General features: G+C 48.6%; 1 protein-coding gene across 2 annotated transcripts in view; it reads right to left on the bottom strand.

Annotated features, from left to right (window-relative positions):
* Nucleotides 1-2,528: 2,528 nt before the first annotated feature.
* The window catches only part of NDEL1 (nudE neurodevelopment protein 1 like 1), a 337,126-nt gene continuing 316,489 nt past the window's right edge, over nucleotides 2,529-23,165 (bottom strand). For both annotated transcript variants that reach the window (XM_078654658.1, XM_078654659.1), the window contains one exon: nucleotides 2,529-3,853. In XM_078654658.1, coding sequence (XP_078510784.1) covers nucleotides 3,846-3,853 — 8 coding nt within the window. In that variant the 3' untranslated portion in view covers nucleotides 2,529-3,845. The remainder of the gene's footprint in view (nucleotides 3,854-23,165) is intronic.

Raw genomic sequence — 23,165 nt, 5'->3', positions numbered from 1 at the left:
AGGATGTAAGAAAAGGGCTGTTTCTAGGGAAGTCTCCAGCCCACTAGCCTTTTGCAAGTCCTCTTTCTAATTGTCTTCGGTATACGGCTGCCCGAACTTCTAACCCTGGTCATAATCATTATCAGTCGTCCTACAAAGGGAATGCAAGGAGTATTGCAAGCCGTGTAGTAATGTGAGTGGGGAAATGAGTACCTCGGTCAGATTTGTGTGAGCAGTCTGTCTAGGTTAGACAGGCATCAGAGTGGAAAAACGTGGCAATCTCTTGAGCGCTACAAAAGGCGGTGGTGATGGACGGAGCATCAGAAACATTCAAACACTCACACCCAGTCAAAAGATCTGGGTTTGATCCATCACCGTTCTTTAGCCCACTCTGCCACCCCAGTTCAGACATGGCTATATGCAAATCAGTCTGACCCTGTGCCTCATGGGAACAGTCCAGCCCGAACTGCCAAGCCATGCCTTCCCTGGACCGGAAACAAGCTTCCGAGGACCGGTTTCTGGCATTCCAGCCGTCTTCAGCCCGGCTTGCTTGAATCCAGTGGTAAAGTGAGCAAGGGACTCACGTCTGAGCATACCCTGCCACACTAATGGCGGCCAAAAGCGGTACAAAAGGGGGTGGTGATGGACGGAGCATCAGAACCAATCAAACACTCACACCCAGTCAAAAGATCTGGGTTTGATCCATCACCGTTCTTTAGCCCACTCTGCCACCCCAGTTCAGACATGGCTATATGCAAATCATGACATAATAAGAGTACATGGGTCAGGTGTGGGCATGGGTGCAGAGGATGGTGTAGGAACTCAGGCCAAGCGCAGAAGTGGATTGGAAGGCCCAACTGGCACCAAGGGTAAACCTGCTGGTGGTAGTCCAGTTGGAAGGTCTCTCGGCTCCATAGGGCATGAAGGTCTGCCAGAGGTAGTCAGTAGAGATCCGAAGAGCCAGAACATAGCTATGTGGAACTCTTCCTTCTGGGGCAACGCTTCTGAAGGACTCGGGAACTCAGGCTGTGCTGGAACCAGCTTGTTAGGGTGCTCCCAAGTCGGCCAACTCAAAGCGGCACGAAGGAGTGGAACACCATTTTGTCTTCTTGTCTCTTTTAGGGTTACCGGAGGACTTGGGAGCTTGATGAAAACCGGCCTTTAGAGCAGCTCTGTCAACTACAAGCACCCGAGCAGTACCCGGGTCGAACCTTGGACTTGGTGCTGTTCTGACGCTGCATCTTCTTGGGGACAAAGTTTCACCTTGCATTCCTGGATGGCATTTTGAGTTCACTGGCATGCAGTTTCCGCAGGTCTTGAAGTTGTGGCTGGACTCCAGACACCACACACTAAGCTGGTTGTGATCGGTCACCGACATCTGCTTGTAGCAGTCCATACAGGGTTTAAAACCTGTCATCTTAGGGGATGACATCCCTTGCACATTGGATAGGTTCTCAAAGAAAAATTGTGAAAAAAGGGTATCTGAGATGCTCCGGATCTGCGTCTGGTGGATGTATGATGTTACAACGCATACTTTTACAACGCCTACCTTTACATCGCAAGTTTTACAACGCATACCATTACAACGCATAGTGCTTTTGGGCGCTGGATAGTGAATAGTTTCATTTGCTATTCCAACTCCAGTCCCCGTGGATAGTAGGGAAGGTGTTGGATAGTACATTAAACCTATTCCCTATCCTAGAGCGCCCCCCAGCGCAATGCGTTGTAATGGTTTGCGTTGTAAAAGTTGCGTCGTGAAGGCACTGCGTGGTAAAAGTTGCGTTGTAAAGGATGTTTACCGCGTCTGGTGGAGTAGAAAGAAAAAAAACGAAGTCGGCACGAGGGAAAGGTGCCTATAAGGCCCTGCATGCCACTTCTGGACCAGAATGGCATCAGTGCAGAGCTGCATGGTGCCACCTTTGTGCTCAAAGAGTTACTATGGAAAAGAGTCTGGATCCAGTCTGACACCTAAGGAATATTCAAAAGGTGTGGAATCTGCGGCTAGAAGTCTCCATCAGTAAGACACAGTTAGTGGAAAATCTTAAAATTAACCTGGCTTTATTAAAGGAATGGTCTATATGGGGCTCAGGAATCCATAATGGGTTGAATAGGTAGGAACACTTTGAAACCGACTAGCCGTAATCTGAGATTTTGCTCATGTCAGCTAAAGTGCATCCCTGGCCAGAAGCTTCTTTGGGCAGTTGCCTTACACTGGTTCAAGTTAGCGGAAACCTGGAAATCTTGATGGATGCAAATCTAGATTTCATATTGGATATGCGATTAAAGCTTACTTTTTAAATCTGTCCCTTTAGATAGTACCAAGAGTGGATGTGCGTTTCATAAACAAACATACATAAATCTGTGATCACGAAAGATCATTTTCCTTCATGACAAATTACCAAGTATGGAAACCCATTTCATTACATATTTATAACATGTATGTCTGAAAGGCATTGGCATGATAATTGATGTCCTTATATAAAAAATTGTTGTTTCTTTATTGTAACAAAATATTTCTAGTAATTTCATTTTCCAAAATTCACTGAAGGCATATTTAAAAGATCTTTATTTTTAGAAAAAGCTCACCGTTTCAGACAGCCAAATCCACGTCATGATAATGTGTGAAGTTCTATGACTGAAATATGCCTTAACATGCCATATAGATCTTTAAATAAATAGCTACGGAGTCCAAATTATGTACAAGATTGTAGGCAAAAAATATGTTTATAAACCTATATACAATAAAATAACACGTGTAAACAGCCCAAATACGCAGTGAGAAAAAAAAAATCACCATACAACGCTAAGAGAAAAGTGAGGTGGGACTTTGGAAGAAAAAAAACATTGTTGGTAGGTTTTTCAATTCTAGGAAGGAAACCTAGTGCATGTTCAATATTTGATAATCCAGTTAAATATCCTTCAAATTAAATCTTCAACACAAAAGTGAATTTAATCAAATATATTATTATATACACACATTTAACATAACACGTCAATGGTGGCATTCGGTCCTTTCAGGCCACCATTCTGAGAATCTGAGGCACATAGATAATAACAAAAAAAGAGCCTGAAAGATCTACAATGTACAAAGTGACCTGATAATCAGAAGTCCATATGGGATTCAGTAAAAAAAAAAAAAAAGTCTATGATACAAGGGTTTTATGAACACTTTAATACTTTAAAAACTCTGGATTGTAGTCGCCTGAAATGGAGATTTCCTTTTGAAGCTGTTTGGTAGATTCTTTGTAGAGGATAATGTGCTTTCGCTAGCGTTTATCAAGCAACCTTTGCTTTACAGGTCCTCAAAGAGTTTGCAACCGTCTTGACTAGAGAATTTTGCATCCTTTTAAAACCGTTTTACTAGGATTTGAACCGAAAAGTGTCTGAGAAGAATATTACCATACTTCATACTTATTTTCCTTAAATAAGGGTTTTGTTACTTCTATGTTGAAAATCTTTCGCATACCACACCAATAGGAAGAATGGCAACCCTTATGTTTGTAAACATGTGCCATTGCACAAGTCAAGGTGCACTGCAACAAATTCATGGGGAGATGCGAGTGTGGTCAAGAAACCAAACGGTTGTGAAGGTGCAAAGTGCAGCACGTGCTGTAATGATTCGGCGCTGTGCATTAGGGTGGAGATAAAGGGCAGGCTGGATTGCTCTCTTCTGCAGTGAAATTTCAGCTCCAGCTCAAATGAATGCACCCTCTTATAAAGCATTTTCTTGCCCATTTCCTTTCTTTTTCTGACGAAAAATGAGTCCATACATGGCTCAGCTCTTCATACACTCAGTGGAAGCATAGCAGGTGGAGAAGAGGGTATGGATGATCCTATAACTGGCGGAGGTCCTTGGTCATAACCATTTACTGCCCTAGGATGGGACCAAAAAGAGATTTAGGAGTTAAGCTGTGGTTTTAAATACAGAATACAACTTCATTGTTTTTGCAACAGGTCTCACTGTTTAACTGCTAGTTACAGAGCTGCATTGCTTCCTCGGTTCAAACAAGCAAATCTGAGAGCAGAGAAGGATATATAGCAAAGCACCAAGGTCATCTTACTTCTAAAAGCAGAAGTGCAGCCCTGTAAAATAGATTCGTCCTGTAGCTCTTCAAATGTCCTTTTTACATTCAATGCTATAGCTAAAAGGAAATACAGTTGGACTTTACCATTCTGCCAAATGCAATGTAAAGGCATTTCAACAGGGACTCCGTCTCTATGTTCCTATGAGGCAATTTCCCAGTCTAATAGCTTTTCTATTATATTTAATAATGCCTGAAATTATTTAAGAATAAACATGCAAAATACAAGAGATACATAGCATTATACCTATTAAACTCAAAAGCATGAGCTCCTAAAATTTATGGTAACGGGCAAAGCTCGTTAGAAAAGCAAAATCTTAGGTATTCATACTAATAAATCTAAGGATAAAAAGTATGGTGATTAACACAGCACATCAAGTCATTATTAACAGGCAATTACTCAAAAGCAACAAAATTCTACAGTATTCACGGATGGAACATTTGAACTAAATTATTTATTCTTCCACAAAACAATTAATGTGCAAGTTAAATTATTACCACAATACCAGACAATGGAATCAAGCTGATGATCAGTAAGTTAAGAGGGTGGGGAGGGGGAGGCAATGTTTACAAGGATGATACACTGCATGCATAGCTATTGGGAGACATGGGCTTCCTGTTATTTAAAACTACACAGTACCAGGGGCGATTAATGCTTCTAAAACAAGGTTCCACCCAGTATAACAAGAAATGAAACACAATAAGATCTGTTAATTTATTCTTCAGTGGAAAAAAACCCAACTTTGCAGACGTGTGAAATGTATTGCCTCAACATGGTGCATGGTGATCATATGTGCGCACAGTGATGTGCGAACGTGTAGTGCTACACTCGATGCACTGTTTCTTCCTAAGGGATCCGAAACGTTGAAAGAAAAATAAAACCCCAATTCATAGGAATATTTTAAAAGCACTTGGTCTCACTATTGCATACATGCCAACATTTTATAACTAGGAAGAAGGGGGAAAAGAAATTGAGGGACTTCCTTTTCCCCATTGATAAACAAAGAAGCAAAGGCAATTTTAGGAAGTAGATAAACATTTTTGGCTGAAAAAACAAAAAATACAAAATCAAAAGTTTCCCAACTGAATCGGCTCTTTTTAGGCTACTGATGGGAAATGATTTTCATTGGGCCAAATTGATGAGGTAACAGCATGAATGAACAAGTAACTTACCTTCAGTAATGCCTTGTCTGGTAGAGACTTGATCTAGCAGTAGATTCCTTAACTTTGAATTTCCTAGGTGTTAGGCTAGATCAGGAAGACTTTTCCTTGAGCAAAACCCTTGCGCGCCGGTAGGTGACATGGATTGGCTCCGCGTGACGGGGTCAGTGTCTTCCGCACCGGAAGGGACGTTCACGTAAACTATATAGGCACCACCTCGGTGCCCTGACGTCAGTAACTTTTTATGACTTTCCACACCAGGAGCACAGAGCCATGAAGTGAACTGGCAGTGGTGTGTTTATAACGTCTAGGGCCCTGAAAGGGATTAGCCCCGACTAAAAAAAAAACTGTCTGCAGTGGGCTGAAGATCAGTGTGTCGGTAAGGTATTGGTGGCTAGATCATGTCTCTATCAGATAAGGAGTTACCAAAGGTAAGTAACTTGTCCATCTAATAGAGGTATCTAGCCCCAGATTCTAGTCCCAGATTCCTTACCTTTGAATAGATACCCAAGAAATACCATACTCTGAGTAGGCACTGCGGACAAGGTTAGACCTGGAAGTCCTGCAGGACAGAGCGGCCAAAATGGCAGTCTCTTCGGACTGGACTACCCAGCCAGTAATATTTGGTAAAAGTGTGCAGTGATGCCACACGCTACTGCCTGGCTAATGCCGGGGACTGTAACTTCATGCTGCACTGCAGTGGTAGCCGCCTTAGCTCTGGTGGATAAAGCCCTTAAGCCTTCAGAGGCTGCTTTTCAGCCAGAGCTTGGCAAATATTGATGCGGAAGACAAACCATCGCGAAATAATCCTCTTCTGCAACGCACAACCGTTCTTTGATTTAACTTACCCCATGAAGAGATGGTTGTCCACCAGGAACTCTTTAGTGCAGTCAAGATAGAATGACAACGCTCTTTTTGGGTCCAGATGGAAGAGCCACTCCTTCTCCTTAGAGGGGTGCGGAGGAGCATAGAAAGTGGGCAAGGGGGAACGGTTTGCCCCCACATGGAATGGTGTTACCACTTTCGCTATGAACGTGGACCTAGTGTGAAGCACCAAATTATATGGGAAGATGGTCCGGTAAGGAGGCTTGGATGACAGAGCCTGCAATTCACTCACCCTCCTGGCAGAAGTAATTGCCACTAAGAAGGCTGTTTTGATAGTACGCAGCCAGAGAGTCAGTTGTGCAGAGATTCAAACAAAGCACACATCAGCAGGAAGATGAGAACAGAATTAGAGTCCCACTGAGGCATGATGAATGGGCAGGTGGGAACATGTGTACAAGCCCCTTACGAAATCTACTTACAATAGGGGATTTAAATAAAAAGGGTTGGTCTTGAAGCCTCAAGAAGGCAAACAGGGCCAGAAGGTACCCTTGAAGAGAACCCAGGGCCGAGCCCTGCTGGGCAAGGGTCAAAACAAAAAACAAGACGTGAAAGAGGGGAGCAGAAGAGGATCAATAGATCTTTCTGTAAAATATTTTACAAATTTGCTCAACTAGAAGGCGTATACAGTCTTGGTAGAAGGACACCAGGTTGCCAAAATAACATTACAGACTTTGGGAGGAAGGTTGGATGCCATCAACTACCGCAGCTCAATCTGAACGCAATAAGGCTAGTGCTGCTGCAACAGAAGATTCTCCCAAAGCCGGAGCCTGATCAAAGAATCAATGCTCAATTGGATAAGCTCTGGATACCAGACTCTCCATGCCCATTCTGGAGCCACAAGAATGACTTGGGCTCCGTCAATCCTGATCTTCTTGAGCACTCTGGCAGCAGTGGAATGGGTGGAAAGGCATACAGCAGGTGTGAGCTCCACTTGAGACAAAAAGCATCTCCGAGCGACAGCCGCTTTTTAAACTCCAACACGTAAAACTCCTGACATTGCACGTTCTCTGCGGAGGAAAACAGATCTAACCAAGGCTCTCCCCACCTCTGAAAGAGACCGTGCGCCCCTTCCAGATGTAGACTCCACTCATGATCTACTAGACATCGACGGCTGAGTTTGTCCACCCTGCATTTCAGGGCACCTGCCAGGTGGTGAACCTCCAGGGATATGCCCTGCTGTTCTAGCTATGCCCAAAGATGCAGGGCCTCTTGACCAAGGGTTCATGACCTCACTCCGCCCGGCTTGTTGCAGTACCACATGGCAGTGGTATTGTCCGTGAAAAACTGAACCAGTTTTCCCTTGATGGAAGTAAGAAAAGCTTTCAAGGCTAAGCAAATCGCTGGAAGCTGCAGCATGTTGATGTGGAGTCCAGATTGCGCCAGAGACCAGAGTCCTATCATCTCCAACATCTCCCTGATGGCCGCTGCATTTCAGTAGTGACACATCTGTGACTACTGTTTGATCTGGTTGGGAAAGGGAGAGGGGTCTGCTACAGATCGCGGGTGTTCCGCTACCACTGCAGGTCCCTCAGAGATCTGGAAGATGTCGGAGAAATTCCCCCTGATGCTGCGTCCACTGGAACTTCAGGTCCCACTGCAGAACCCGAATATGCCTTTTAGAATGCGTCACTAGCAGGATGCAGGAGGCCACAAAGCACAGAAATCCAAGATAGACGCTAACACATTGGTATCTGAAAGAGACACGTTAGTGATAGATTCCTTACCTTAGAATATCCCCAGGCGTCAGACTGGATCCGGAATTTTTTTGCGTAGCAATACCCCTGCGCGTCGGTAGGCGTCGTCTGCGGCTCCGCGTCCGGCGTCGTTAGCGCCGGAATGACATCGTCGGAGTACTTAGACGCCGCCTATGCGCGCTGACGTCAGTTCTTCTTTTTTCCGCGCCAGCTAGCGCAGATCCGGAGAAGCTCTACCCCTAGTCATTTTTTGACAAAACTTTTTGATCTTTTTCAATCCTTTCTTTCTTGAGTCCTCGACTCTATCGGTGCGGGTAGGGATGCCCGGGTTCAAGCCCTGTTCGAAGTGGGACCGACTGATGTCGGTTACGGACCCCCATCGCCGGTGCCTGAAGTGCTTAGGCCTCGACCACGACGACCGCACCTGCTCCGACTGACGGGCCATGACGTCGAAGGCTAGGCGGGAGCGGTCCCGCAAGCGACTCGAGCTCCGGCAGTCGGCCCCGCGCCATTCCAGGTCCCGGTCCCACGGGAGGTGGAGGGACCGGTCGCGGGGTCTGAGTCCTCGCAGCTCCGGGAGTGGACATCGGTCGTCGGGATCCAAGTCCTCAGGTAAGAGGCATGAGAGGTCGGAGCGGCATCATCGCTCCTCCGACCCACCCCGACGCTCGCACGATGCGGCCGGGGGTTCGGGCGACACCGCCCACGCGGCTCCGCGAGAGTCGCAAGCGTCGCCGCCTGCCCCACACCTTCGGGTCCCTGGGCACGGCGCGACGCCAGAGGAGGTCGAGCGGTACCTCATGGCCATGAAGTCCCTCCCTCCTCGGCCGGGCCCCTCGGCGCCTCTGGGCCCAGCGGTCCCGGCTGGAGGCCCTAGCGAGTCGGGCGCTTCGGCCCCGACGGGTGCTTCGGCCCCGGCGACTTCGGTCCCGGCGCCGCGGGACCTCACCGGATCCGGGTCTTCGCCGGTCGACCTCACGACCTCACCGGCGCCGGCCCCGAGGGTGTCCCCCCGGCGCCCATTGTGGACGCCGTCCCCAATCTTCCCTTCGGTCCGACTCTGGCGCCGGAACGGCGCCGTTGGGCGCCGCTTCCGACGGCCTTTGGAGATTTCTATTTCCACGAGGAGGCCCAGTCTGTTGACCCTGGATTACAGGAGACTGATGACGGAGGTGATTGGGAGGGGTCTGAGGACCCTCTGGCACAGGATTGCCAGTCACAGGAGGACTGGACATATGAGCTTGGGGAGGCCAGTGGTATTGACACCTCGCCAGACACTGGATTTGTCTCCCCTCCCACCGTGGCTACGGAGGAGGGGGCTGCTTACAGCGTAGTGTTGATGATGGCAGCCAAGGCCTTGGGCCTGGAGCTCCCCGTCGCGGCCGTGAGGACTAACCTCCTCACTGAGGTTCTTAAACCGCAGGCAAGCTCCAGTGAGCCTCTGCTGCCGTTTAATGAAGCCCTATGTGACGTTCTTGTGGGCACTTGGTCCAAGCCCGCCACAGGCCCGCCTGTGGATAGGAACGTGGCCAGACGCTACCGCCCGGCCCCGGGCGACCCTTGCTTTTTGTCCACCCACCCCACCCCCGAGAGCCTGGTTATCCAGGCCTCCACTTCCCAGACCGCATTCCCGACGGCCCCGCCCGATCGGGAATCCAAGAGATACGAACAGTTCGGAAAGAAAGTGTTCTCGTCCCCGAGTTTGGGACTGCGGTCTGTCAACACCGCGTGTCTCTTGGGCCGCTACACCCACACCCTGTGGGACACGGTCGCGGACGTGCTGCCACAATGCCCGGAGGAGGTCCGGGCTAAACTCGCCCAAGCCCTTGTGGAGGGTCGAGATGCGGCACGATACTCTATCCGGTGTGGACTGGATACCACGGACTCACTGGGCAGGGCGATGGCAACGACGGTGGCGGTTCGACGCCACGCCTGGTTGAGGTCTGCCAATTTCTCGGCCGATGTCCAGGCCACCCTCCTGGATATGCCGTTCGATGGCCGCCGCCTATTTGGCGACAAGGCAGACCATGCGCTGGAGCGCTTTAAGGACTGCAGGGCTACGGCCAAGTCCTTAGGTCTCTCGACCACGCGCCAGCAATCGGGTGCCTTTCGCTCCTTTTGTGGCCACGGAAGGGGCGTCCCCACACCGCAGAATACCCAGCAGCGCGGTGGCGGCCGTGGAAACCGCCGTGGCAGCGGCGGTCGGGGTCAGCGGCGAGGCCAGTCCACACCTCCCTCCGCAGCACCTGCCTCCAAACCTTACTAGTCCGAGCTACCAGGCCCATGTGACGCCTGTGGGAGGCAGGGTTCGCCATCACCACTTCCACTGGCGCACTGTCACATCGGACAAGTGGGTGCTGCAAATCGTCCGAAGGGGCTACTCCCTCCCCTTCGAGGCGACCCCTCCAGCCATGCCACCGCAATTCCACCGCGTGTCGGGGATCACTTGCAACTTCTGCAAGAGGAAGTCACGGCCCTCTTGGCCAAGGGGGCCATCGAGCGCGTTCCTGGGCCAGAAGTATGGTGTGGATGTTACTCCCACTACTTTCTGGTGCCCAAGAAGGGCAAGGGGGGCCTGCGCCCGATCTTGGACCTACGGAACGTCAACGGCTTCCTCCGTCAAGAGAAGTTCAAGATGCTGACTTTGGCTCAGGTCTTAGCTGCCCTGGACCCCGGAGACTGGATGGTAGCGTTGGACTTGCAGGACGCTTATTTTCACATCCCCGTCCTGCCGGCCCACCGGCGTTACCTGCGGTTCACGGTAGGCCACGAGCATTTTCAGTTTACTGTGCTCCCCTTTGGCCTTACCAGCGCCCCACGGGTGTTCACGAAGGTGATGGCGGTGGTCGCAGCTCATCTGCGCAGGTTAGGAGTGTCAGTCTTCCCCTACCTCGACGACTGGTTGTTGAAGGCGGGCTCGCCCCAAACAGTCGTCAGCCACCTCCAGACTACGGCCGACCTCCTGCATTTGCTGGGGTTCTCCATCGATGTGCCGAAGTCGCACCTGTGTCCCTCTCAGAAGCTCCTCTTCATCGGAGCGGTTCTAGACTCGGCGCAGTTTCGGGTTTACCCTCCCGAACAGCGGGTTCGGGATATTCAGGATCCGATTCCCATCTTTCGGCCTTTATCCAGAGTCTCGGTCAGGTTGACGCTGCGGCTTCTGGGGCTGATGGCCTCCTGCATCCTACTGGTGCGTCACGCCCGGTGGCGGATGCGGGCTCTGCAGTGGGACCTGAAGTTTCAGTGGGCCCAGCATCAGGGCAACTTGTCCGATCACGTCTTGATCTCGGAGGGCACTGCAAGACAGTTGCAGTGGTGGCTCACGGACCGCGATTGGGTCAGTGGCAGGTCCCTCTCCCTACCCCACCCGGAGCACGTAGTTGTGACTGATGCGTCCCTCCAGGGCTGGCGTGGCCACATGGGAGAGGCGGAGATCAGAGGACTCTGGTCTCCGGCGGAGGCCCGGCTCCACATCAACCTGTTGGAGTTACGGGCGATTCGTCTAGCGCTGAAGGCATTCCTCCCCTCTGTCCGGGGGAGTGTAGTGCAGGTGTTCACGGACAACACCACCGCCATGTGGTACTGCAACAAACAGGGTGGGGTGGGGTGGGGTCGTGGACCCTATGCTAGGAGGCTCTGCGCCTCTGGCAGTGGCTGGAACATCAGGGCGTGACCCTGGTGGTTCAACACCTGGGAGGTTCTATGAATGCCAGGGCGGACAAACTCAGCCGTCGGTGCATGATGGATCACGAATGGGGTCTGAACTCGGACGTGGCGCAAGGCCTCTTTCAGCAATGGGGAGAGCCTTGGTTAGATCTATTCGCCACCGAAGAGAACGCGCAATGTCATCAATTCTGCGCGTTGGAATTTCCAAGGCGGCACTCGCTCTGAGACGCTTTTCGTCGCGAGTGGAGTTGCGGTCTGTTGTACGCCTTTCCGCCTATACCACTTCTGCCCAGAGTGCTGAAGAAGATCAGGCGCGACCGGGCCCAGGTTATCCTTGTGGCTCCGGACTGGGCACGAAGATACTGGTATCCCGAGCTACTCAGCATGTCAGTAGATCCCCCGATTCGTCTGCCCCTTCGGGAGGACCTTCTGTCGCAGCAGCAGGGGACGGTCCTCCACCCGAACCTGTCCAGTCTCCACCTACAAGCTTGGAGATTGAGCGGCGACAGTTGAGGCCATTTGACTTGCCTCCCGAAGTCTGTAATGTCATTCTGGCAGCCAGGCGTCCCTCCACAAAGTCGGTATCCGCCTGCAGGTGGAACAGATTTGTGGCATGGTGCACAGCAAAGGCTGTGGATCCACTCTCTGCCCCCCTTTCTGAGGTTCTCCTCTTCCTTCTTTCTCTTGCCCAGCAGGGCTCTGCTCTGGGCACTGTCAAGGGCTACCTTTCTGCCCTTTCTGCCTTCCTAAGGCTACCTGATCAGCCTTCTTTGTTCAAGTCCCCTATTGTAAATCGTTTTCTTAAGGGCATCACGCACATGTTCCCTCCTGTTCCCTTCGTGATGCCCCAGTGGGACTTGAACCTTGTTCTTACCTTCCTGATGTGCGCTCCCTTTGAGCCACTTCACAACTGTCCTCTTCGTCTTCTGACTCTAAAGACTGCTTTCCTGGTTGCCATCACCTCTGCCAGGAGAGTGAGTGAGCTCCAGGCCCTTTCTTGTACTCCACCTTTCCTTTCTGTCCATCCGGACAAGGTTGTGTTGCGTACCAAGCCATCTTTCCTGCCCAAGGTTGTCTCAGCCTTCCACATTGGGCAGTCCATCACCTTGCCAACCTTCTTTCCGCCTCCGCATCCCTCTAAAGAGGAAGAGCGGCTCCACCGTCTGGACCCAAAACGTGCGCTCTCATTCTATTTGGATCGCACACGCCAGTTCCGGGTGGATGACCAACTCTTTGTTGGCTATGTGGGTGCTAAGAAGGGGAAGGCGGTACACAAGCGGACCATCTCCCGGTGGATCATCTAGTGTATCCAGGCATGTTACTCCATGGCTAAGAAGGAGCCCCCTGTTGGATTGAGGGCTCATTCCACTCGGGCCACGGCGACTACAACTGCCCTGGGCCGGGGAGTGCCCTTACAGGACATTTGCCAGGCAGCTACGTGGGCCTCGCTTCACACGTTCGCACGACACTACTGCCTGGACAGTCAAGTCCGGAGGGATGGCTTCTTTGGCCGTTCCGTTCTCCAGGACTTTCTGTTGTGATTATTGGTTCGCAGACCCACCACCGGGGTTGGAATTGCTGGGGTATCTATTTTAAGGTAAGGAATCTATCACTAACGTGTCTCTTTCAGATGCACAAGTTACTACTTGTGTAACGATATATCTGTAAGAGACATTAGTTAGTGATAGATTCCTTACCGACCCACCCATCCTCCCCGTTCTGCGAACCGATATCTAGGGTTAAGGTCATCCCCTTTCAGGGCCCTAGTTTCTTGGCACCAGTGTTGGTTCTATCATGGCTCTGCGTATCTGGCGCGGAAAAGCTATGTATCAGAACTGACGTCAGCGTGCATGGGCGGCGTCTAAGTACTCCGACGACGTCATTCCGGCGCTAACGACGCCGACGACGGACGCGGAGCCGCAGACGACGCCTACCGACGCGCAGGGGTATTGCTAAGCAAAAAATTTCTGGATCCAGTCTGACGCCTGGGGATATTCTAAGGTAAGGAATCTATCACTAACTAATGTCTCTTACAGATATATCGTTACACAAGTAGTAACTTGTGCATCATAACCTGAATATCCTGGATTCGCAGCTCAGGAGGATAGGATTGAAACTGCATTGTGTCCAGATCAGCTCTGATGAAAGGGAGCATCTTAGAGGGAGTTAGGTGTGACTTCGGCACATTGACAGTGAACCCCAGCTAAAGGAGAAGGTTCACTGGAGATGGGTGGGGACAGCCTGGAATGAGCTTGCCTTCAGCTGCCTGTCGTTGAGACTAGGGAAGACTGGCACCCCTGATCTAAGCAAATGAGCTGTGACCACCGCCATCACCTTGGTGAACACCCAAGTGGCGCTGTTAAGGCCAAAGGGAAGCACTGTCAACTGAAAATGCTCATGGCCTACTGTGAACCACAGACAACGCCAATGAGCAGGCCGGACCGGAATGTTAAAACAGGTGTCCTGTAGTCTAGCGCTACCATCAAGTCTCCGGGGTCTAGGGGAGACCAGACCAGAGTCAGAGTGAGCATCTTGAACTTTTCCTTTTTGAGGAAGTAGTTAAGAGGCTCACCTTATTTGAAAAGATTGCGAAGAACTGCTCGTTCCACTGAAGAATCTGCATTACTTGCAGCATCCAAACAGTAATGCTTTGTGAACGTATGCCTGCTGGACCAAGTTGCCACTCTGCAGATCTGACGGAGAGGCACACCAGCGAAAAGAGCAGTAGAAGAGGAGACCGCTCTTGTAGATTGCGCCCTTGGCAAAGACTGTAGAGGTCTTCCCGCTTGTTGATGACACAGACCGATTGCGGAGGACACCCAGCGGGCTATAGTATGCTTGGATACAGCGTATACCTGACGTAGCCTTCCATATGCTACAAATAATTGATCTGTCTTTCACAATGTTGCAGTTCGTTGGGGATAGAATTTGAGACATCTCCTGATGTCTAGGGAATGCAAGGCTTTTTCCGCCGCTGTTTGCGGATTAGGAAAAAATGTCTTTAGAATTACTGACTCATTAAGATGAAAGTCAGAGGGAACTTTAGGCACTGAATTTGAAGTGTAAAAAAGGAGACTTGATGGTGAACGCCTGAATGTCGCTGACCCTACGTGCGGACGTCAGTGCCAATAGTAGAGAAACCTTCCATGAAAGGAACTTGAGATCCACTTTATAAATAGGTTCAAAGGGGTGACGCATGAGCTGAGCGAGCACCACATTTAAATATCAGGATGGAGATGGACGTCGAATAGGAGGAAACATTCGGAATAGACCTTTAAAAAATTGTTGAATTATTCTAGCAGAATAAAGATAGTTAGAGCCATCTTGACGGAATCTGGAAATGGCTGCCAAAAACACCTTCAGTGTGGAATGAGAAGCCCGATCTAGCCAAATGAAGAAAGAACGGCAAGATCTGTTCTGGTTTAGCATGAATTGGATGTAAATTGGCAGAGTGACACCAGGTACAGAACCTTTTCCATTTAAGCTTGTATGTCTTAATTGTGGCAGGCGCTCTAGCATTGGCTAAAACCTCTTGACAATCCGCAGGGATATCTAAATGGGCGAATTCAATGTGTTGAGGAGCCAAGCTGCTAATTTCAAGGAAGCTGGGTCCGGGTGACAAATTTGACCCCCTTGCATTGTCAGTAGATTCGGTATTGGTGGAAACTGAATGGGATCGCACTCCGAAAGGAGGAGAAGCTCGGTGAACCAATATTGGCCAAGTCACCTGGGCGCAATGAGAATGAGGCGACACGGCTGTCTCTTCATTTTCCGGATGACTCTGGGAACCAAAGGAATCGGAGGAAAGGCGTATGCATATATCTGAGACCAGTTCATCAAAAGCGCATCCCTGCATGAGTCCTTGTGGGGAATCCAGCTTGCAAAGTGTGGATATTTTCGGTTCTGAATTGTTGCAAAAAAGTCCAGGTCGGGGTGACCCCACTCTCGAAAGACTCAATCCAGAGATGGTTGATGGATCTCCCATTCGTGATTGGATATTGCAGATCTGCTGAGAGAATCCGCTAGTACATTGGACATCCCTGGAACATGAACTGCTGAAAGATTTATCTTGTGATCCAGAGCCCAATCTCAAATCTCCTGGGCTTGCAGAGAAAGAAGGGTCGATTTTGTACCCCCTTGCTTGTTTAAGTAATGCATACTTGTTGTATTGTCTGTCCGGATTAGAACTGCGGACCCCTTGATTACTGTTCGAAAGGACTTCAAGGCTAGAAAAATAGCTTGCAGCTGTAGCAGATTTATGTGCCACTTCTTTTGTTGTATATTCCACTTTCCGTTGACAGTCATTCCCTGAAGGTGTGCCACCCCATCCTTCGAAGGAAGCATCCGTGGTGATGGTATAACTTGGCACTTCCGTCAGGAATGTACATCCCTCTTGCAAATTTTTCCTTTGAATCCACCAGTGAAAGGCTTCTCTCATACGGCAAGTTATGCTGATCCTGTCGTCGAACGACCCCGAAACGTGCACCCATTGGAGGCTGAGTTCTTCTTGTAAAGGTCTCATTCGGAGATGACAGTTGGGTATCAGAGGGATGCAGGATGAGATCATCCCTAGAAAAGATTTGAACATCCGAACTAAAACGTACTCTTTGTTGTAAGAGGAGAGCCATCTTGCAAATCTTGAGCTGCCTTTCTTTTGAGACGAAAGCCTGAGTGAGCTGAGTGTCTAGTGTGGCTCCCATAAACAACTTTCTTTGAGACCGAGTTAGATGGGATTTTTCTAGATTGATTAAGAGACCCAGAGACTGGAATAGTAACAGGCATCTTTGAACATGCACTCTTGCTCTTTCTAAAGAATTGGCCTTGATAAGACAATCGTCCAAGTATGGAAAAATGTGAATGCCTTCCAAGCGAAGATGTGCTGCCACTGGAGTGAACATTTTCGTGAACACACGGGGCGCTGAACGAAGTCCAAATGGGAGGACCTTGAATTGAAAATCCCTGCCAGCCACTCTGAATCTTAAGAACTTTCTGTGCCTGGGATGGATCGGTACATGAAAATAAGCATCCTGAAGGTCGAGGGTGGCCATGTGATCCCCTTCCGAGAGAAGCTGGAGGATTTCTTGAAGCGTTAACATCCCGAAGGATAACTTTTTGAGGTATTTGTGGAGGGCACGCAGGTCGAGGATGGGGCGCCATTCTCCTGACTTCTTGCGTATGAGGAAGAACCTTGAATAGAACCCTCTTCCTTTTTGCAATTGAGGAACCTTTTTGATTGCTCCTTTCCGAATCATTACATTTATCTGGGAGAACAGCTCCTTGAGGTGAGCTGGTGGTGGACCTTTGGGAGGAGAATTTGGAGGGGTTTTGACGAACTCTAAAGTGTGGCCCCTGGCCACTACATCCAGGACCCACCTGTCTGTAGTAATTTTTGACCAATTCGAGAAGAAATGGGATATTCTTCCTCCAACTTTCGACCTGGGGATGGGCAGAGGTGGAGGCAGGTGGTACGTCTCATTGCTTCCTGGAGGAATATCGTCCACGGTAAGAAGACTTACTTTTTCCTTGTGAGTAATTGTTACCTCACCGTCCGTATGTTTGCTGTTTATACGATTGATACCGCTGGTTACCTTGCGAGGATTGGTACAAGCGTTGCTGAGAGTAGCCCCCTCTACTGGAAAAAGATCCACGTCCTTTGGCACCACGAAAGGACGATTTACGAAATTGCAGGCTTCTCAGTGACCTTGCAGTATCTGTATCCTTCTTTATGGCCTGCAAGGCCTCATCAATATGCTGGCCAAAGAGAAACTCCCCATCATAAGGCATATCGATGATCTTAGCCTGGACCTCCTGGCGAAAGGATGTTTACTTCAGCCAACCCTGCCTTCTCAGCACTGCTGCCCCCGCCAATTGCCTGAAGCCTGTAGATGCCACATCTACTGCTGCGTCGATCATCTCTGTAAAAATGCACTCCCCTTCATGCAAAATTTTTCTGGCTTCTGATCTTTCAGGCTCTGGAAGCTTCTCAATATATGGTGAGATATCCGACCACATTTGTCTATTGCATCTCCTCAATATGGCCAGGGAGTTTGCAGCACGGACAGTAGTTGCAGCTATCGTTAAAACTTTTTTGCCAATGGAGTCCAGACATCTGCCATCCCTGTCTGGTGGAGCGGTTACCTGTGAAGATGGGTTTCTGGCCAGTCTCTGAGCCGCTTGGGTGACGACTGACTCAGTCTTTGATTGCCCTATAAGGCATGCAGGTGAGGTGAGAGGTGCCTTATACTTTTTGTCTACGCGAGGCAAGACCGCAGGTAAAGAATTTGGAGTTGACATGATTTTAAGTCCCTCCTTCCAAATAAAGTCTATTATTGGAATCGTTTTCACTTGCCCCTGCGGTTGGCCCTTAAAATCATATAAGAAACAGTCATCCTGTTTAGTTTCCATGGAAATTAGGAACCTCTTCGTTGCTCTTTCCATTATGAGATGGAATCGTCCAATATCTACAGGCAGAGAGTCCGCGGTGGGAGGAGCAGAAGGTGATGGGGTTTGTGTTTGGTAGTCATCCCACTCCGACAGTACAGATTTATCATCAACTTCTCCTTCTTCCCTGTCGTCATTAGTGGTGACAGCCTCCAGAGTATGGTGGGATGGTGCCGGAGAAGGTGGAACTGTGGATCGTATTTCGGGTGCTGATATTGGAGAAGATGGTCTTGGAGGTCTAAACGTTGTTGCAAATGCTCGAGGCATGGGCGAAGGGAGCGACTCTGTCGATTCAGATGGCGGGAATCGGCAATAGTAGTCGTCCAACATATATTGCAAGTTGTTGAGGAGAGCTAACAGCATCTGTGCTGTAGGCACCGTGGCAGGAGCCTGACCTCTAGGCTCAAGAAACTGCTCTTCCTCCTGATCCTCGTCTTGAAATTTTATAAGCAGCTCAGATGGACTCCTGGCTGCGCGGAACCTCTCATCCACATCAGATTGTTCTTCATCCTCTTTAGAGTCCAAAAGTTGTTCAGGCAACTTCAACGGGGAGAGAGCTGCTAAAGAAGCCGCCGCAGACGGCGAGGCAAAGGAAGCTCCAGACAGTGCAGCAGACCAAACCTGTAGTTCCCTACACGATGAAAGAAGAAGCGTCGACGGACGAACCGTCGACGGTGCCGTCGACGGAGATGGTGTATGGACTGTGGCCACCGACTAGACAGTTTACTTCATTGACGTGGCAATCATCGTCGACTATGTTTGACGACGAGGCAATCTTCGTCGACGAGGTCTTCGCCGACGAGGCAGTCTTCGTCGACGATGATGGAAATAGTCGACGGCAAGGTGATCTTCGCCGACGAGGAATCAGTCGACGGGGTGACTTCGTTGACGGGATAGGCGCCGTCGAGGTGTTAGTCGACGATGCGCTCGTCGACGGGACCTTCTTAACCTTCGTCGATGATGGAGCGTCGACTATCAATGGCATTCTATTCGTCGACGAGATGGGTCGAATTGAAACTGAGACCAGCGTCGACGGGGAAGAAGCCAAAGACATTATCATTTTAGGCCTCGTCGATGAAAAGGTGACCGTCGACTTCGAGGAAGTGTCAGTGATGGTGATCGCCGACGGCGGTCGTTTTCTGAGGTAAAACTTTCTGTGACAGTCTTTTTAATGGCAAAGACTTTCCAGACTTTCTCGGAGGCGTACTATGTCCAGATCTTGAAGGTGGAGAAGCCTTTTTTGCAGTAGAGGAAGAAGGTAAGATAACATCCTTGGTGGATTGAGCTTTTCTCGACACCTTAGCCCCAGGAGAAGATACCTCTTCCTCAATTTTCCTCTTTCTAGAGGACATAGTTGACCCCAAGGCCACACTTCCTACCTCAGATAGGGGGTTGTCCTGGTCCTTGATCTTCTGCAGCCACAGGAGAAGACGACCTTTCCTGTCTCTGAGGGTCTTCTGAGGAAAGGTCCTGCAGATCTTACAATCCTTTACCTCATGGTCTGGATCCAGGCAATAAATACATTTTTTTGTGAGGATCTTCCTTAAAAGCCCTAAGCTTCCCACAAGATTCACAAGGCCTGAAGAGAGATTTAGAAGATGACATCTTTAAAGTAGGTAAAAACCAGCCATAGTTGAGAAGTACTGAGCAGAGCTCAGGGAGACTCCCTTCACACGACGTGCGGTAGAAAACCTGAGAGCCTGAGCCTCTGGGGAGAACATTCTGGTGGGTGCGGTCGCCTGACTGGCTGCAGTTTGGTCTATACAAAATGACTAGGATAGTCATAAGTGTGGAAGTTTTTGCTATTGTAGCTTAGGGCTACTGTACTTCCTGGTTGGTTATTACCAAGGTTTTTGGTTATTATATGCATATTATTGCTTTTTTATGTACCGTGGGACTCCCACTCCAACGACGGGGAATGATTCAGGCATGTGAATCTATGAAAGACACCCCAATACTGGAGAAATGCATCTTCTGCTTGTTGTAAATGAAAAAGGTAACTAATAAGGTCTTTCACTGTTGGCAGGAGGAGTTGGATTGGTTTGGCTAAGCAGAAATCAACAAATCTTTTCCATTTGGCAGCATAACAGGCTTGCATGGTTGGCCTGCATTCTTTTTTTTAGAAGGTCCATGCATTCTTATGGTAGATTAAGGTGTCCAAATTCTAAGACCTCAGGAGTCAAATTGCCAGGTTGAGCTGTTTAGGATTTGTATGCATTACTTTTCTCTCTTCCTGAGTTAGACGATGTAGCCAGAGAGGCAGTTTCTCATGTGGCACTACCAATAGTTTTAGTCGGAGTGTGAGCCATGCTTGTCACGCACATGTTGGGGCTATTAGGATTAGTGTGAGGGATGTTCATATTAGCTTTTGAACCATGTAAGGAATGAGTGGGAGAGAAGTAAAAGCATAAGCAATTATCCCTAACCAATTGATCCATAGGGCATTGCCCTTGGACTGTGAGTGAGGGAACCTGGAGGCGAAGCTTTAGCATTTTGCATTTCGCTGGGTTCCAAAAAGGTCTATCTCTGGTGTTTCCCACCAATGGAAATACAAGGAGGAGAGCTGTGTTGATTTCCCACTTGTGTACTTGCTGATGCATTGTGCCGAGCATCTCTGTGAAGTCTTTATCCACCTCTGGTAGGTATTCTGCTAGGAGGTATATTTTGCAATGTATGGCCCAGTGCGATACCCACTCTGCTATGTGGGAGAGCTGTATGGAGTGTGTACCCCCCCCCTGTTTTTGAATATAACAATATAATACATTGTGGTCCTGTTGTCGATAAGGATTCACACTACTTTGTTAAGATGTTGTCGAAAAGCATACAGAGCTAATTGAATTGCAAGAAGCTTGAAAAGTGTTTTTGAGGTGGGGATGTGAGGCCATGTATTGTGAGGCTCCGGATATGTGCCCCCCCCCAACTCTGTAGGGATGCATCTGTCATAATGGTCATCTGTGGTATTGGGGCTTTGAACGTCCTACCCTGCAACAGATTGGTGCTTTTCCACCACAGCACATAGCGATGGCCCTACCAACACAAGTTCTTGTAGATGCCCCCTGCTTGAGACCATTGTGATTGTAGTGCGCGTTGAAGGGAGCACATATGCAGTCATGCGTGCAACACTATGGAGATACATGATGCCATCATCCTGAGAAAACTCATGACTGTTTTGACTGCGAGGTGATGATAGTTGAAAAAGAGGTGATGCGAACTGAAACATTTGCACCCTTTCTGGACTGGGATAGGCCTTCGTTGTAACAGAGTATAATATTGCACGGAATAACTGCTGAATTTGCAAAGGTTGCACGTGAGATTTTGCAGTATTGAGTGTGAAGCCTAATTTGAGTAGAAGGTGGAATACCTTTTTAGTGTCCTGCAAACATTGCTGGTTGGTGGGACTCTTGAGCAGCCATTCGTCTAGATATAGAACACGTGTCTCCCTTTTTTTCAAAAATGTGCTGGTACCTCAGCAAGGCATTTTGTGAATATTGAATACTCTTGGTGCAGTAGTTAATCCAAATGGCAACACCTTGAACTGCTATCCATTTACTGAAAAACAAATATAGTGGTGATGTGCTGGGTGCTTTTGAATATGTAAGTAGGCCTATGAGGTCTATGGCGGTCATTAAATCTTCTTGCTGTAACAAAGGTATTACTTCCTGTCAGGTTACCATATGAACATTTTCAGATAGGATCTATTTGTTGAGTGGCCTGGAGTCTAGGATAGGCCTTAAAGTCTAATCCTTTCTTTCAAATAAAGAACTAGAGGGAGTACACTCAGTCTTTGGTGTTGTTTTGGGACATGTCCATTGGCCCTTTTTTGAAGCAGAGCTTGGACCTCCTCTTGTAGGAGTGTGAAATGTTCTTGTGACACATTTTGTATTTGTGGTGGTATTGTAGGTGAGGCAGCTGTAAGTTCTAGCTAGCCCTCATCCTTTATGATGGAAAGGAGCCATTGATATGTTGTAATTTCTGCCCAGTGTTTGTTATCTTGTTGGAGTCATCCCCCTACTGGTGTTAAATGTTGAGGGGGGAGGCTTAGTGGGTCACTGTTTAGTGGCAGTGGTGACTTTGGAGGTGCATCCACGACCACGTACTCTATTCATTTTGTAATGTGACCTATAGTATGTTCATCTTGTGGATTGGGGCTGGTAGTAACCTAGCTGCTTTTGTGCACTGCCTGTTTCTGTGATGGTGCTAGTTCTTGATGCTCCTCTATATTGTCCTCTCCAGAGGAGCCAGTCTGTGCTTTCAAGTATGTAGTGCACCCATGACTTTAGCGGTGTTGCTGTCTTTTTCATTTCCGCCCCCCCCCCCCAACATTTAATCTACCTGTGGCCCGAAAAAATGTTCACCATCAAATGGTAGATTAAGTAGATGTTGTTAGACATCAGGTTTAAAACAGGAGACTCTAAGCCATGTGTGGCGCCTGATGATGATGATGATTCACATCCCTTGCATCGGATTAATCTAGTGCACATTGTATTGTGGCATTGGTAATAATCTTGCCTTTCTCTACTAGCTGAGCACTCTAAGCCCGTAGATGTTGGAGTAGCTCTTGCATTTCATTCAATTGGGTTCTATTGTATTAGGAAAGTAAGCCTAACGAATTGGCAACACGGAGATGGTTGGCCACTTGTGTGGCACACGTTTTCCTGCTGCATCATACTTTTCTCTCTCTATCAGTTAATAGAGTAGCCACAATGTCCTGAGAATTGGACATTTTTCTGGCCGTGTGACCCACTAAAGAATCAGGGGGCACCTTGGCCTGGATGTAGGTAGGATCAGTGGGACAGCACTTCAATTTTTTTGTCTACCCTAGGAGTTATGAATCTAGATTTGAATGGTTGCCTAAATATTTCCACTGTGGGCTTAACGTAAGAAACGGACTCTATATATAATGCACCAAAGTGAGGTACAGTGTGTATAGAGTCCAAGGGTCTCCAGAGGCTAAAGTTAGATAGAACCTTACTCTCTAAAGTGGTACCTTGGTCGATCAGTTAGGCAGTATCAGAGGACAGTGTAAAGCATTTGATGTACACACTCAGTCAGCAAATGGTCTCATACACTCAAGAACTGAACTCTAGGCCAATTGTTTTGTATAAAAAAATATACTGTTTTATTCCTAGAACCAAGCAAGCCTGGTGCAGGTAAGCATAAACATATTTTTCAGTAGTAAATTACTTGTATGAACACAGTTTAAAATAGCAGTGCAACTTGTACTGGTTTTGGTTACAGTTTTAAGAAAACAGTTTGC

This window comes from Lissotriton helveticus, chromosome 7 (genome assembly GCF_964261635.1).
Source record: "Lissotriton helveticus chromosome 7, aLisHel1.1, whole genome shotgun sequence".
NCBI classification, from domain to species: Eukaryota; Metazoa; Chordata; class Amphibia; order Caudata; family Salamandridae; genus Lissotriton; species Lissotriton helveticus.
The sequence above is the reverse complement of the archived record's forward strand: the minus strand, read 5'-3'. Positions and strand labels throughout refer to the sequence as shown.